This window comes from Malaclemys terrapin, chromosome 1 (assembly GCF_027887155.1).
Source record: "Malaclemys terrapin pileata isolate rMalTer1 chromosome 1, rMalTer1.hap1, whole genome shotgun sequence".
Lineage (NCBI taxonomy): Eukaryota > Metazoa > Chordata > Testudines > Emydidae > Malaclemys > Malaclemys terrapin.
Window position 1 is genome coordinate 104,251,711 of NC_071505.1, and position 17,140 is coordinate 104,268,850.

General features: G+C 43.9%; 1 protein-coding gene across 5 annotated transcripts; it reads left to right on the forward strand.

The window, feature by feature from the left end:
• The first annotated feature begins 5,877 nt into the window (after nucleotides 1-5,877).
• SSBP1 (single stranded DNA binding protein 1) lies at nucleotides 5,878-14,723 on the forward strand. Of its 5 annotated transcripts, none has more exons than XM_054034075.1 (7): nucleotides 5,878-5,976; nucleotides 7,452-7,504; nucleotides 9,818-9,878; nucleotides 11,800-11,940; nucleotides 12,651-12,738; nucleotides 12,988-13,076; nucleotides 14,561-14,723. In XM_054034075.1, the coding sequence occupies exons 2-7, from the start codon at nucleotides 7,481-7,483 to the stop codon at nucleotides 14,602-14,604; spliced, it is 447 nt and encodes a 148-aa protein (XP_053890050.1). In that variant the 5' UTR covers nucleotides 5,878-5,976; nucleotides 7,452-7,480; the 3' UTR covers nucleotides 14,605-14,723. The 5 variants fall into 5 exon arrangements, with proteins under 5 accessions (XP_053890050.1, XP_053890069.1, XP_053890044.1 ...); XM_054034094.1 differs by having other exon boundaries at nucleotides 5,896-5,986; XM_054034069.1 differs by lacking the exon at nucleotides 5,878-5,976 and adding an exon at nucleotides 6,010-6,314.
• Nucleotides 14,724-17,140: the final 2,417 nt, after the last annotated feature.

Below are 17,140 nucleotides of genomic sequence, written 5' to 3' on the forward strand. Positions count from 1 at the left end.
AGACCAGACATGTGCAAAGTACTTATCACGCCCAAATGTGTATGTAAGGCACTGGATGATGGAATCTTTCAGCTCTAGGCCATCAGCTCAACTCTGCTCAATGAGTTGGCTACTGCCCTGTCATTAGACTGTACCGGGAGCAGGGGAGGAAGAGGAGGAAAAGATTAGTTTGTTTCCATGTGCTAATGGACACGTGGCTTTTGTGATATGGACAGAACTGGCATCCCTGTCAGTAGTCTCGAGGGGAGCAAAGATCTGAATGGACATGGAAATGCTGAACTACCTCCAGCCCAAGACCACCTTGTAGTTGGAGCTAAGGACAGTAGCCAGGAAAGCTTTTATGAACTGGCCCTACCAAATCTGGTCTGTTCAAACTTCAGTGTTTCCTTTGACAAAGCACTTATCATACTCTGTTTCAAAACTATTAATACCTAACAGTAGGGCCTTTACTACTAAAACCACTTTTCAAACTTGCTGAATCTGTTGATTTTTCACTAGTAATGATCAAATCTAGAAATACCAGGAAATTGCCCAGCATTTAATGTAGTGGGTTTCCTGAGACTAGAACTAATGAAGATTTTGAAGTGATGGGTCTATCTGATTAAAATATACTATCATGGTAACTCTACCAGACTTTTTGAAGTCTCTCCACCTAAAAAGTTCAAGTTTAAGGCTTGCTGAGACTAAAGCATGACCAATGTTGACTTAAAACTTGTGTACTGATGGAAGAAAGGTGTGGGTTTTTTTTAAATAATCTAAGATGGTAGTTGTAGGTTAAGAAAGGAGTCTTGCTCCTTTGATATCTTAAGGAGCTTGACTGTAGCATGTTCTCAGTGACTAATAAGCTTGTCAAAGGAGTGGGCAGTTCTGTGGGAAAGCCAATTTTGTACTTTAAATAGAAATGTTCAGCAGTGTTTGGTACTATTCCATGTGAGAAACTTTACTTTCAGCTGTTGTGTTGGAGAACTCAATAACAACTGACAGGAAACAATGTAGCCTAGAAGTGCATCCTTAGCCCTTACTTTCTGTTTATGCCCCCAAAATAGGATTTCACTCCAGCATAACTTGGCAGAAAGCTGCTTTGGCTAAAATGCAATGACGTCTAGAAAATCAGCTGTCAAAAGAATTTATTTCAGTCATTACTACTGTCAACTAAAATCTGATTTTATCATTTGGGGGAAAATGGCAATCGTAGTTGCAGAACTTAAATAAAAAAAAAGTTAAACTCTACAAATGGTGTAGAACAGGGGTGGGCAAACTACAGCCCACAGGCTATGTCTGGCCTGTCAGAACTTTAAATCCAGCCCTTGAGCTGCTGCTGGGGAGTGGGGTCGGGGCCTTCCGTGTGTGTGCCGGAAGCAGTGGCATGTCCCTCCTCCAGCTCCCACATGTAGGGGCAGCCAGGGGGCTCTGCACACTGCCCCTGCCCCGTAGCTCCCATTGGCCAGGAAGCATGCAGAGTCACCTGGCTGCGCCTCCACGTAGGAGCTGGAGGGGGGACCTGCTGCTGGGAGCTGCTTGAGATATGCGCTGCCCGGAGCCGGCACTCCTGAGCCGCCCCCAACCCCCTGCCCCAGCCCTGATTCCTCTCTCACCCTCCAAACCCCTCAGTCCCAGCGTGGAGCTCCCTCCCAAACCCCTCAGGTCCACCCCAGAGTCTGCACCCCAGCCAGAGCCCTCAACCCCCTGCACCCCAATTTTGTGAACATTCATGACCCGCCATACAATTTCTATACTTAGATGTGGCCCTCAGGCCAAAAAGTTTGCCCACTCCAATGTAGAACCATAGGGTTAGAAGGGACTGCAAGAGTCATCTAGTATAAACCCCTGCCAAGATGCAGATTTGTTGTGGCTAAACCATTCAAGACAGATGGCTATCCAGCCTTCTCTTGAAAGCCTCCAGTGAAGGAGCTTTCACAACCTCCGTAGGCATCTGTTCCATTGTGCTACTGTTCTTACAGTTAGGAAGTTTTTCCTGAGATTTAATCTAAATCTGCTATGGTCTAGTTTGAACTTACTGATTCTTGTCCTTCCCTCTGGTGGCGAGAGAGAACTGTCTTCTCAATCTTTATTTTTTTTTTATGGCAGCCTTTCAAGTATTTAAAGATTCTCATGTCTCCCTTTAATCTCCTCTTTTCCAAACTAAACATACCCAGTTTTCAGCCTTTGCTCATTTCCCTTTGATAATCTTTGTGGCTTGCCTCTTGGTTCTTTCCAGTTTCTCTACCTCCTTTCTATACAGTGGTGACCAAAATTGGACACACTACTCCAGCTGAGGCTGAACAGTGCAAAGTTGAATGGTAATGTCACCTCCTGTGATTTGCAAGTTATGTCTGTTAGTTCAACTTAAAATTGCATTTACTTGTTTTTGCAACTGCATCACATTGCTGACTCATGTTGAGGTTGTGATCCACTAAAACTCCCAGATCCTTCTCAGCAGTGCTGCTGCCGTCAAGCAGGTTATCCCCCATTCTGTATTTGTGCATTTGATTTTATTTCCCTAAGTGTAACACCTTACATTTGTCTTTGTTAAATTTCATTTTGTAGTCTGTAACCCAGTTCTCCAATTTATCAAAATCCCTTTAGAATGTATGTTCTATCCTGCAAAATATTGGCAACACCCCTCTCCTGCCCTGCTTGGTGTCATCTGAAACTTTGATCAGTATGCTCCCTATTCCCACATCTAGGTCATTAATAAAGCTGTTAAACAACACCAGACCCAGAACAGATCCCCGTGGAACCTCACTTGAGGCCTCCCTCCAATCAGACATCATTCCATGAATAATTAGTTATTTAACCAATTACGTATGCACTTAATGGTAGTTCTGCCAAGCCCACATTTCTCCAGCTTACTTATGAGAATGTCATGTGGGATAGGACCTGTGTCAAAAACCTTGCTGAAGTCCAGGTATATTAGGTCCATCAAATTCCCCTTATCCACCAAACCAATTACTCTGTCAAAGGAAATCAAGCTGATTTGTCATGATTTGTTCTTGGTAAATCCATGCAGGTTGCTAGCGATTACCTCTTCATCCTCCAGGTATTTGCAAAGAATGTTTATACATTGAACCTTCCCCGGTCTATAGTTCCCTGGCGCCTCCTCTTTTCAAGATGGGCACTAGGTTAACCCTTCTCCAGTCTTGCAGGACCTCTCCTGTCATCCATGAGTTTGCAAATATTGCCAGTGACTCAGATTTCTTCAGCTTATTCCTTCAGTACCCTCAGGTAACTAGCATCAGGCTGTGCTAATTTGAATTAATACAAATTGGTCAGAAGATCTGATGTGTTGTTTACTTATCCCAATCTGCATCCCTTTCCTTTATTGTCTATGGTAACTTTGCTAGTCATCTGATCAAATGGGGAGTGTGTGTGTGTGTGTGTGTGAGATGAAGCAAAGTAGGCATTGAGCAGCTCTGCCTTCCTGTCATCTTCCATTTCCAGCTTATCTTCTGCAGTGGGTGGGAGACTCGCACCTTCTTTGATGATGATTTTTGTTTTGTTTTGTTTGACATATTTGAAGAACCCATTCTTGTTGTCTCTAACACTCCTTGCCAGCTGTAACTCATTCTTTGCCTGGGCTTTCCTGATTTTTGTCCCTACACACTTGTGCTATTCCCATGTATAATTCCTTGGTGATGCACTCATACAGGAAATGGAAGGATTTTTTTTTTTTTTTTTTTTTTTTCCAGATAGCATTGGCCTCTTGTGGCAGTTCTTATCTTTCTGGAATAGCTTGAGTCTCTAGTATTGCATCTTTTAGGAATTGCCAGCTCCCTTCAACTCCTTTTCTTCCTTCTGTTCTGAGTTGGTTGAAATCTGCCTTTCAAGTCTAATGTCCTTGTTTTGTTCTCATGTCCTCCTTTCCTTAGGACCTTGATTCCTTCCTCCTAAGTCCATGACCACCTTCCCGTTTGTTTTGGCCAATAAGAATGAATTAGTTGCAGATCTAAAATTGCTCGCTCTCTAGTTGTTTCCTCAACTTTCTGAATCAGATGTTTTGAGAATATTACAAGTGTCTGAAAAGGTTTTAACAAAATGCTTTTCAATTTTCTTTTAGCTCAACTGATTATCCATCAACTTACTATTCTCACACAGTCCGTTTCAGTGCTCTGAATGAAGTCAGGCAGGCTTCTCAGGTACTCTCTCTCCCCTAAGGGCACTCTCTCACCAGGCCAAGAAGCCTCCTTGGAGCATTCAGCATCCCTGTTCACACTGTGAGCTTCTTGCAGTGAGCCCACTGGGCTGGGACACCTGGGGAAGCCTTATGTCCCCAAAGGGCAATGCACCCTAACATCAGTCAGCAATGACTCTCTGCTAGCATTGTAAAACAGAAGGGTTTACTAGTCAATGAAGACACAGCCTAGAACAGATCTTCTTAGCCCAGAAATCACGAATGTTCAACATAGTTCAGCGTGGGGGAATTCAGAACCCTGAGCTCTCCCTCTGGGTCCTAAACTAGGAGATTCACCAGACACCATCAGTTAGGCCCTGCTGCCTTGCCTCCTTCCTTTGTCTCTTTTGCAGGTAAATAGGTCACGGACCTGCACATCTCAATGTGTTCTCAAGTATCTCTGGCTGATTCTTGCATGAGATGGGCCCTAGACATCAGTTGCCTGGATACAGAGTGTCAGCTGTGGTCTGGGCCCAGGCACCTAGACAGCAGTTACACCTGCCCCTTAGGGGACTCTGCCATGATCACACACCCTTGTCTCATCACTTAGAACAGGGGTCGGCAACCTTTCAGAAGTGGTGTGCCGAGTCTTCATTTATTCACTTTAATTTAAGGTTTTGCATGCCAGTACTACATTTTAACCTTTTTAGAAGATGTCTTTCTATAAGTCTACAATATATAACTAAATTATTGTTGTATGTAAAGAAAATAAGGTTTTTAAAACGTTTAGGAAGTTTCATTTAAAATTAAATTAAAATGCAAAGCCCCCAGACTGGTGGCCAGGACCGGGGCAGTGTAAGTGCCACTGACAATCAGCTTGTGTGCTGCCTTCGGCACCCCTGCCACAGGTTCCCTACCCCTGCCTTAGATACTTGAATAACATATAGGGTAAATTGACACAGGCACACACTATTCAGATAAAATGTTAAAAACATTCCTATTTTGTCATAGCTTCTATTTTAAATTGTCATCAATTTACAGTGTGATGCTAATTTAATGAGCTGCAGAGATTCAAAAAGTTTATAATACTTATACCACAATATGTCAACCTCCTACGTCAAGACTGACATGGCAAAGCAGCTTAAAATAACTCCTAGTAAGTACTCGAGCAGGGATTTTGTGGCTTTGCTTGTCAAGTCCAACTCTCCAGAAACCTTGTCCCAAGGGGTTTGGGGAGGGGCAGGGTCACTGATCTTCCTCCATCATAAGCCCCTCTGCCTTGCCAGTAGCACTCATGCGTCATGCATTGGGTTGCCAGTCATGTGTTTTTTGTTTGTTTTTTTAAACCAAAACACCCTGTCAAAAAGGGACACGGGTGGCTCTAGGCAGCTCTTCTGACCGGGCTGTTAAAAGTCCGGTTAGCCACCCCCAGCAGGGCAGGCAGAGTGCCTGTAGAGCTCCGTATGGCTCCCAGGAAGCTGCCGGTATCTCCCTCGGGCTCCCACGTGCAGGGTGGTCTTGGGGGGCTCTCTGTGCGCTGGCTCGGCAGCTCCCGGGGGCTGGGCAGGCTGGCGGGGGCAGGAAGTGGAGCCCCCTGGCCGCCCCTACACCTAGGAGCCAGAGAGACGCACCAGCCGCTGCCGAGAGCCCAGAGCTCGGCGCTGCGCAGAGCCTGCCCCCGCCCACTCCCCGTGACAGCGAGCGAGGGATGGCGGGAGCAGGGGCGGGGCCTCAGGGAAGGGGCGGGGCAGGGCGTTCCGCAGGAGGGCACGTGGCTCAGCCAGGGCGCTGCTCCGCTGCTCGCGCGCGGGGTAGGAGGGGCCGTCGGCAGCAGCTGAGGCCTCGGCGCAGGCGCGGACACTGCGGTAAACACAGGTGCCGCCTGGGCGTCAGCGCAGCGCCGAGCACCCGGCCCCCTCCTTAGGGCGGGGGAGGAGCCGGATGGAGCCCTAGCGCGGGGAGGGAACCGCCTTCCCCTGGGCCCGAGCCCAGTCGCCGCCGGAACTGCGGATGCGGGGTCGGGTTTCCGGCCGGACCCTTTCCGCAGTCACCCCGCTCGCAGACGGAGGGAAGGGGCGGGGCTGGGCTGCTGCGCGCGCGTGTTTCCGGTGTCGAAGCCGGTTCCAGTCTCAGCCCCGCCGCGTGCCCAGAGCCGGATACCGCCCGGCGGCGCCTCGGGGTCAGAGTCCAGCCCCAGCGCGGGGTGAGCGCGTGACGGCCCAGTCCTGGCGCCCGATTCCCGGGGTGCGGCGGCAGCCAGCGCCCCCCGCCCATCTTAGGTCCCCTCCGCCACCCCTGCTCCCTCCCACTCCCCCGCCTCTCCTAGGGCCCCCTCCCAGCTGCTCCCCTCCCCGTCCCGTTTGCCAGCACAATCCCGGGGGGAGGAGGGGCGGGGGGTGCCTCCTTGGGCTCTGGTGGGAGCAGCACAGGAAGGTCTCTCCCGGGAGCGTCCCGGGAGCTTGCTGTGGCTGCACTGGAGCCAGGGGCAGGGCTGCACTGTAGCTGTGGTGCCATCAGGCTTTTGAGCTGCTTGGCCCGAATGCCAAGGTGTTGTAATGTGGGCAGGTCTGTATTACAGAATTACACAGGCGTAACTGTGTTGTTCAGGGATGTGGAAAATCCACACCCCTCAGCGATACAGTTGTACTGATCTAACCCCCAGTGTAGGTAGCGCCATGTCAACGGGAGGGCTTCTGGCCACATAGCTACCGACTCTCACTGAGGTTTATTAACTATGGTATAGTAGTATCTACACTGAAGCGCTACAGCGCAGTTGCGCGGGTGCAGCTGTGGTACTGTAGCCTGTGTAGATCTGCCCTGTGTTTTGAATTAGACTATTAAAAAGTAACTGGTTAGTTGGATTTAGTTGGCCACAGTCTGAAGACAAGTTACTGGGCTAAATGGACCTTTGGTCTGACCCAGTATGGCCGTTCTTATGATCTGAGGTGTGCTGACTGGGGGGGCGGGGAGAATGTTAAGTGGCAGTATCAACTAATGATTTAAATAGATCTGAGGCACTGTCTACAATTATGTTGTCATAATTTATGTCGCTCAGGGGTGTGACTAAACCACCCCCCTGAATGACATAAGTTACACTAACATAAGTGTCCATGTGTCAGTACTCCCGCCAATTTAGTTACCGCTGCTCACAGAGGTGGTTTTATTATGCTGATGGGAGAGCGTTTTATTAACGCATAAAGCATCATCACCAGATGTGCTGCAACGATGCAGCTGTGCCACTGCAACACCGTATGTGTGGACGTGACCTAACTGGGAGGAGAAATTTTAATGCTCATTCTCTTTTGTTTTTTTCCACCCTTCCATGTTCTCAAATACACAGTCTAATCACAGAAAAAGAAAACCGCAGAAATGTTGCGCAGACCAATAATACAGGTAACAAGTTACTGGTTTTGTTAAAAAGTTTAGATCATGCACAGTCTAATGATGTACAGTCTAGTGCATGAGCCATTTAAATAGTAACATAATTAACTATGTGCAGTATTGTTCTTATGTTACCATTAAAAATAATTGCATGCAAAATCCTTCATCTTAATACACTGTTAAATACTCAGTCCTGCAAAGTTGTAAAGATGTGCCTAACTCTCTGCTTGTGAGTATTCCTATGTCCTTCCATTTTTGAACTTGAAGCGCTTTAACCAGACATCCTAACTATAATTTTTTTCTTTAAGGTTGTAAGAAAAAAAATATAAATTATGTATGTATGTGCAGTAAGCAGTGTTTCTTTTCTTTCTGTATTAAAGTAATCAAGGCTTTAACTACTTTTCCCATCCTAGGCTAGCTGAATCTTGCTCTGGGTGTCTGTCACACATTATTTAATATAATGATACATTGTGTTGTTTACAAGTGCACATGTGTTTCCCTGTAGGGGGCTCCAAAACAAAATAGTTCCTGTCACCACTATTGAATGAGTGAGACTGTTTTCCTTGCTGCAATAATCAAAAATTGGCTAATTGAATACTCTGTAGACCCATCAAATGAAACCATTCATCAGGGTTCCTTAGGATTCCTCAGTAACTGACAGCTGGCTCTTACTGTTCTCCTTAAGCAAGATTTTCCACAACTAAAAGCCCTTCTTTAGAGGTATGGCCTGAGATGGTATTTGATCCCATTACACCCACTGTTGCAAACTTATGCAGTGATATCTATTTAACGCTTTAATACAGAAAGTATTGTCATAGTTGCTCCAAAAATTTTCTCTCGTCTGGAACTGCTATGAGGGTCAGTAGCCTTCTTTCTGTTCCAGCCCCACTAGGTAATTGAACTACAACCCAGAAGGTAGCAAGGCTCTCCACCAAAATATTTGCAAAAATGTATCTGTCATAAATATTAATTTTGACTCCACAATTCTCATTCTCTTCATCACCATCCTTAACTGTAAATTGTATCATATTTCCAGTTTAAATTAATAATTCATATCCATCAAACCATACTCTGTGATAAAGAACTTGTACAACTATCCCATGTGGGTAGAAAAATCACAGGGGATTATTAAAGTACAGTATGGAATACTTACAACATCATATTAAATTCAGTTGTAACATATAGGAAAAGCTCTTCCTAGGTAAACCACCCCTATGCCATGCAACCGTACATACTGCAGAGTTGAATCCATTATCAGGAAAAATAGATGTTTCCCTTTGTGTCTGTCTGGCCTCATGTTATTTCTTCCACCCATCAGGTATTCTGTGCCTCATTTCTTTCATAAACACTGCAGAACCTATGGGGGAAAGATAAACTGTGAGCTTTCAGCTTGTGGGAATGTATTCCAAGATTTTGTTTTCTGGTGTTAATTTTACAGTCATTATAAGCCAAATGAAAAATGGTTCTATAAATCTGACTGGCATACACTGGGCATTAATTCTAGATGTCTTGTACGTAAAAAGCAAATTGCCTCAGTGGGTGGCCAAATCAATATGCCAAAGCATTTTTCTATTGCATTTTGCATTATCCTCTATTTTAACATCTTTGTCACTAGAAGGATTGTCAGTCCTCTTTGCTTCTTCTGCCACTCCCCTCTCCCCTTGTAGGAAAATTACCGTACTTACAGTCCTTGTTTATGGATCTTGTACAGATATGCTCCCTGACTTTCTGCAGCTATTGCCACTTTCTTCCTCCTCTGACTTGGCACTTACAAGCATTGAGTCTTTCCTTCTTGTTTCTCCCCTTACGTTTACCTACAGTGAGTCTCAAATTTTTGTGGCACTTAATTGTTTTTAGCTTTTGAAGGGTGGATTGGGGTCACTGCACCACTTATGTCAATAAAATCGTATGTAGAGCTGCTGTTATGCATGTCTTGTCTGTACCCAAAGTTAAGCAGAAAAATAACAAAAGAAATCAATACCAAGTGTCTGTAAATATATTTTCTACTAAACATCGTATAGAAACAGCGATAGTTGGGCAGGAAATTTCCCAAGGGTTACTAGCTGAAGGCATGGTTTCGGGACATTAGCGTTTCCCATCTAGCCCTTAAGATCCAAATTCAGCAATGCATTAAACACATGCTTGACTTTTAAGTGCCCGCATAATCCTGTTAGCTTCATTTTACTGAACTGGACCCTAATTCAGAAAACACCCTGAAACTCAACTATTATTCTTTATTTGTTAACTAAATCTCTTCAAATTATCGGAGAACTGGTGTTCAGGATTGACTGGTGTGGAGCCTTAAACATCTGTCTGTCCTCCTAGGTGCTTCGTCAGTTTATAAGACACGAATCTGATTCAGCCAGCTCCTTGATACTTGAAAGATGTAAGTAGATGTTATTTGTTTGAGAATCTTAGTACTAGTGAAATGTGCCTGATGGGTCTGCCCAGAGATGTATTATGTCCTCTGCTCGCAGAAGAGGCTCCTGTACAAGTATAAGCACTCAGAAACCATGGTGATGAGCACATTATAAAAGCCTGGATAGATATCTGCTTCCCCAGAGTGACCAGCAAAGAGTGAGAGTAAATTCCGTCTCCAGGCCCATTCGGTCCTCTTCCTCTCTGCTAAGGGGGGAGGGATAGCTCAGTGGTTTGAGCATTGGCCTGCTAAACCCAGGGTTGTGAGTTCAATCCTTGAGGAGGCCACTTGGGAATCTGGGGCAAAATCAGTACTTGGTCCTGCTAGTGAAGGCAGGGGGCTGGACTTGATGACCTTTCAAGGTCCCTTCCAGTTCTAGGAGATGGGATATCTCCATTATTTGTTTGTTTTGTTTGTTTGTAAGACTACTAACAGTCAAATGTGTGGTGTCTTTAATAAATATTATAATATCTTTCTATTACTGTTGTGGAAGAACAAGAAAATATTCCTTTTTCTTCAAGAATCATCAGCTTTTACTTTTTACTTGTGTAATATCTTATTCCATTCTGACTTTTTAATCATGCTGCATTTGACCTCTTAAGGGAAACTTAAGATAAAACATTATCTAATATTTATCTGATCTTATTTCTGCAGTGATGTCTTCAGAAATGTTTCTCCTTTTGCGATCCAACCAGTGAAAATAGAAGGCAGGCAGTTACTATTAAATAATTTTATTATTATTTTACAGTGCCCAAAAGTATGCTAGGCACTTCATGGTACAACTATTAATGCCCCTGAAAACTTACATTCTAATTTTATATATATAATGAATTGAGTGGGGATAACAAAACAGTAAAAGGAATGGGCCAAAGAAGGACCAGGGTTACAGTGATAAATTGAGTAGCTGTGCGATTTTAGATATGTGCATATCTTGGGGGTACAAAAGGTCTCTTCAGGACTGTCTTCCAGACCACCAAGGGTAGAAGTAAATGCTTTCTACCGCTGGAATTCTAAGTGCGAATTTATAGCCATGGCAGGCCATGAAATATTGGACATAAAACTCATCATTCTTATTATTATGCCATTCTAACTACTATCTTGTTTTACCCACTCCCTTTTGATTCAGACATGATTTTAGTAGTGATAAATTGGCAGAACTAGAAACCATCGTACCATCTGAAAGCTTGAAATCCTTTTCAAATGATATAAAGCATTTGTTACTAACGCTAGGAGTCAGTGAGACCTTGGCTGTTTAAAACCCTGTTGGAATTACAGTGCAAAAAAGAAAAGGTGGTAATCATCAAAACATAACTTTAAGGTACTTTAGCTTTGAGTAAGGCTTGTTGTAATGATGGGGGGGAAGAATTATTGCAGCTTTGTTGTGGTAAAAATACAAAAGTCAAGATTTCATTTAAAAAATTTTTATTTTGTGTGTGTGTGTGTGTATATATATATATATATATATATATATATATATATATATATATATATATATATATATATATATATATATATATATATATATATATATATATATATATATATATATATATATATATATATATATAAATAAAAGTATTGGGACAAGGAATAGAAGAAAATGAACAGTGTGAGCAGCTCCTTCACCCCTGAAATGGAGACGCCTCAGAGATGTTGGTCAGCACTAGTGTAGGCATCATTAGAAGTCAGAGAATCTGGATTCCTTGGGTTTTGTGATAAGTTACAAGTCAGGATAGTAGTTTATCAAGGTTAGAAAAGCTGAAATTGATCCATGCAAAAGTTCTTGGGACCAATCCAAGCAGTCGTCCCGAACTTTAACTCTTTCAAGGATATCTCCTTTTGCTCCTGGTGCACCTCAGTCTGATATTTTCTGTCCCACACATTTCAGCCCTGAATCGTATCCAGTTACTCGGTCGAGTAGGACAGGACCCTGTTATGAGGCAAGTGGAGGGAAAAAATCCTGTTACAATTTTTTCTCTTGCAACCAATGAGATGTGGCGATCAGGGGAAAGTGAGGTGTTCCAGGCAGGTGAGTCTGTGTAGTTATTGGAGTGGAATAATGTGTTTTTCACCTGTTGTAATGCTGTTTTAACATGAAATAATACCAATCCAGAGCCTTTGTTGATGTAAATCCATGTAGCTCTATTTATGCCAATTTATACTAGCTGAGGAGCTTGCTTATCATGTATATCCAGGAAGCACTTTAGTATTTCTCAAAGGCATTTGTTGAATAGTGATTTGTGGCAGACTTTTCTAAGAAGGACGGAGGAAGCCTCCAGCTATTGCTCGTTCATCATTTCACATAGACTTTGTGGGGGTGGAGTAGGTTCCATTCTCCCATTACCTCCCACTGGAGATGAAATAATGACTACATCTTTGTTTAGATGCCACTTTCAATTTGTAACTGCATACTTTTCTCCTAGCCTGTGTACAACGTGCAGGCTGCAGGGAGAAATAATTGCATGTAATATGAGCCGTGGTTTCTAAACAAAGGTACACAGTATATGCGCTCTCATTATACTTGTATCATGTTGCATGGTGTTTCTGGCCCTGAAAGGAAGAAGAGTGGAAGTTTCAATAACGGTAAATTTCCATTTCTCCGATCAATCACTTGACTTCTTAGCTGAGGAGCACTTAAGTATTGAAACAAGCCCTCCGCAGTTCGTTGTGTTAGAGAGAGAGGACATGGCATCCTTCGGCACCTTTGTCATTCATTATTCTTCCTTTCATGTAACATAGGTGATATCACCCAAAAGACAACGTGGCACAGGGTCTCTGTGTTTAGGCCAGGCCTGAGAGATGTGGCATATCAGTATGTGAAGAAGGGGTAAGTGGCGTAAAAAGAGTGCTTTGGGATTGATTGCCTTAACAGTCAGTTAATTTGAAGTGAATCAGGCACAATGGGGGTGGTTTTGTGTAGATGTTAAAATAGAAGCATGTCGTGCTTAAAGCATTTAGTGCTCAAAGACTACAGACAAATGAGGCAAGATCTCTGAACTCTAAACTGACAATTTATAGAATAAAAATAATGATGTAATCCTCCTGCCTGTGAACTGAATTCTTATGTTCATGTTAGTGCTCGAATCTATGTGGAAGGGAAGATAGACTACGGTGAATATACAGATAAAAACAATGTGAGGCGGCAGGCCACAACAATCATAGCAGGTAACAAACGTTATTAGTCAAACCATCTTGTTTTGCCATTTCGAGAAGTGAAGGGGAACAGAGAAATAAAGTGTCATTTATCCTCCTTCCCAAATTTCATAATTTGGAATTTCGAGAAAATGTATCTGTGGTTGTATTTTTAGTTCCTGGTCTGTGCCAGTAGGTGTCATCTGACACAGTTTATGAAAAGAATTAGGCAGGAAAGAGGTAGCATTTGTGGATTGCTGAAAAGTTGCTGACACAAAGCAGTGAATTGTAGCAAGTGGGTGTTTGTGCATTTTCTCTGCGCTGCACATTGGAGAGAAAATTGGACATGTACACTGCTGTACAAGGTGGGCCTTGTTGAAAAGTTCACTCTCAACTTCAGCAGGGAACATTTTTCTGTCTAAGCCTTTGATTTCAGGCTTTCTGCTAAATGTTAAGGTCTTCTCCCTGTGAAAGGAGTGTCATGTGGATATAGCTAGATGGGGAATTTGGAAAGTAGGAGCGAGGTGGCCAAGAATAGCAGAAGAGGGAGCGAGCAAGCAGACGTTCCTTGGGCTAGGAACAATCATGAAGAAAGATGGAAAGTTCAGAAACTCATCCTCTTTGCTTCTGTAAACGGCAATGATTTTTTTATTTTTAATTACGTGACTTATTGGCGAGATCAGTATCCTGAAACTTTAGGGGGTTTGTTTTTAGCAATGGGCCCCAAAAAGCTGAGTTATAAAGGAAACATTTGTGTTTCAAAACTGTGTATAGAAAGTTGGGCGAGAGGTGAACAAAACATGCACTTCTAATTTTTACTTGTGGTTGTTCCCGAAGTGCAATTTTCTTGCTGTCATAAATCCACTTGTTCAGATGGCCCAGCATGTACTGCACTGTGATATTGGCCCTTGTTATTAGCACACTTTCAGAGAGCCTGCCTGTAGGTATATGGCAAGTCTCTTCTTTCAATGGTTCTCTAAAGTTTTCTTTTTAATAGCTCTTTAAAGTAGGGTTATTGAGAATTTAGGAGACCACTGGAAGTTAAATGTGGACTTTTCTTAGTCCTGCTCCATGCTGATTATGGGGGGGATGATATCAGCTCATTGCATTTTGGGATATCCAGCATAAGCGAGACATTAGCAGTAATAATAGATTTATAAGAGGGACAAATTCAAATCTTTTGAAAATTGCCTCTAATTATATATTTGGCCATTAACCCTGTTAGACGCTTGTGGACACATGCTTGAAAATACCTATGTTCACCTTGATAAGGTCACTTGACCTGGGGAAAAGAGAAGAGAATCATCTGTATCCATCAGTGTTCGTTTTCATGGGATATTTGTTCTGGATACTGAAACAGTACCAGCCCCTGCATTTTATTTTTAACTTCCCTACAAAGTAGCGTGTGTGTGTGTGTGTGTGTGTATATATATATATATAGGGAGAGAGAGATGTGCAGCAAGACAAAACACTTATCTGATCCTGAAAATTAACTACTCTGTTGCATTTCCTTTCAGATAACATTATTTTTCTGAGCGACCATATCAAAGAGAAGGTGTGAGATGTTTAGTGCGTGGACCCATGCTGTTCCTTTCATTTTATAGTATTTCCTAATTCTGAAATCATGCATATTGCTGTATTTTCTGTAAACAAATTAAAACACCCTTTTATATGGATAAAGGAAGAACTGTGTTTTTTGGTCTTCAAGCTTTGGCCTCTGAATATGTTTCTTTTACTACTTCTCTGTTCTATCCTAAGGGGCAGCCCTTGGGACTATATCAGTTTGAATCAATACATTTATGATTAGACGTTGCATTTCTGAGTTTCTTGGGCATTTTTAGCCTGTATTTATTACAGGCTCCCATAATCCCTGGTTATAATTTTAATTCCAATCCCTGGAAAATTTACTTAAATCTGTGCCATACTTGTTTTCGTCCACCAGGAGGAGCTGTAAATGCACCACCAGATGACTTTCTTTCACTGCTTCTCCATTTAGAGCAGGGGTCGGCAAACTTTTTGGCCTGAGGGCTGCATCGGGTTTAATAAATTGTATGAAAGGCCGGTTAGGGGAGGGAGTCGTGGCCCGGCCCCCACCCCCTATCTGCCTCCCCTCCATCCCCACTCCTTCCCGGGACTCCTGCCCCATCCATCCCACCCTGTTCCCTGACGGCCCCTCTGGGACCCCTGCTCCATCCACACACACACACCCCACTCCCTGTCCCCTGACCACCCGTGGATCCCTGCCACCCCATCCAACCCCTCCTCTCATTCCTGAAGGCCCCCCCGGGACCCCTGCCCCATCCAACCACCCCTTCTCCCTGTCCCCTGACTGCCCCCTGCTGCCCCATCCAACCCCCCGTCCTTCCTGACTGCCCCCCCCCCCCCAGGACTCCTGTCCCCATTCAATCCCCTGTCCCCCCCCAACCACCCCGCCCACTATCCACACCCTGCCCCCTTACCACCACCCTGAACTCCCCTGCCCTCTATCCAACCCTCCCTGCCCCCTTACTGCGCTGCCTGGAGCACCGGTGGCTGGCGGTGCTACAGCTGCGCCGCCACCACGCAACACAGAGCAGCGGGTCAAGCTGGGCTCTGCAGCTGTGCTGCCCCAGGAGCTCACAGCCCTGCTGCCCAGAGCATTGTGCCGGCTGCAGGGGAGGGGGAATAGCAGGGAAGGGGCCGGGGGCTAGCCTCTGATTTAGAGAGTAACATTGTTGCACTGTAGAGACTTCCTGTCTTTGGAGGGAAGGTCCAGAAGTCTCCGTTCCAGCTAGGATGGGATGGGATAAAATGTTCTCTTATGTTGTAATCCTGGATGAGCTGTCAGAGCAGCCATGAGTTTCATTATTGCCATATCTGATCAAAGTAATCTATGTAAAAAGGATGCTAGTTTTATTATAAACTGTAGCTATAGAGACTCAGATTCCTGCATATGACCCCAATGGGGTGGGGGAGAACCTGGATGGTGGAAATCCTTACCGTTGGAGTGGAGGAAGACCGCATGTTTCATCTCTCCGGGCATAATGTAAAACACTTTTATTTTATTTTTTTGCGGACTTCCCCTACAAAATGGCTAGTGAGATTATCCCCTTTCCTTGTGTTTCTCCAGAATGATCCTAGCAATGTGATCAATTTGGAGGAAATGGTCCATTCCTGGATAGGAAAGCTGCTACTTACGTTGTTGTATCTGGCCTCTGGATTACTGCAGTGATGGGTACACTGGAAATTCTTAGCTAGTTACATGGGTTGGTGTCTACATGGAGGTCATGGCATCTTTTAAAATGAAAATGAAATGGAGAATAAAAGTTTAAATGTGCTATCTTCTAGACTGGTTCCTTACTGACCATAGTTCCTGCCCTTCCCACAGTTGTCTACATCCAGAACTAAATATGTTGTTTTTTTTCCTGAGGCTGAAAAGAGAACAAATATTTTGTGGTCATATATAAACTGAGGCTGTGAACCACAGCAGTACCAAGGCTGTTCTGTCAGTAGCAGTAACACCTTGTGCCACCTCAGGTTCCTGACTTTCCTGGCTATTGAATTTTTATCCAGTGTTCATGTAAATATGAAGTGCTCCATTATTTCTGTACAGTCCTGTGCTGCTGTCCTGCCTCCAGATCATGCCACCAGAAGCACAGTCACACTGGCAAGTGACACTGACTTCATGCTCATCTGATAAACTTCAGAAAAGCAAGTGGGTGGGGTGGGTGTGGGGAGGTAGATCTTGCCAACTAATCTTTCACTGGAACTAAACTCTCTAGCTTTTGTAAAGCATCAGCACTAATACCAGATGACAATCTTCTATACCAGACCCTTGCTGTCTAGAAGGAATACCAAATATTAGCAGAATCCTCTAGACTTTAAGATGAAATGTGCTTGTCACAAAAACCTGATTAAAATGACCTTTTGGTTAATCCCACAGGTGGGCCGTAGATTGGCTTCTTTTGTTAAAATGGAAAAGGTCAATACTGCATATTCCTTTATTTGGGATTGAAGGCAAGAGGAGTGTGAAAGCTCTGTTTAGTTGATTATCTGGCAGTGCATTCTAAAGCAGAGTAGTCCAAAGATGGCACATTGTGGCAGTTATCTATAATTTT

Bases quoted from the DNA above. Each gene is read 5' to 3' on its own strand.
- SSBP1 (XM_054034075.1), top strand. From the start codon at position 7,481: ATGTTGCGCAGACCAATAATACAG. The intron at 9,879-11,799 runs GTAAGTAGATGT...CACACATTTCAG, and splicing joins CTCCTTGATACTTGAAAGAT to CCCTGAATCGTATCCAGTTA. The intron at 13,077-14,560 runs GTAACAAACGTT...ATTTCCTTTCAG, and splicing joins GGCCACAACAATCATAGCAG to ATAACATTATTTTTCTGAGC.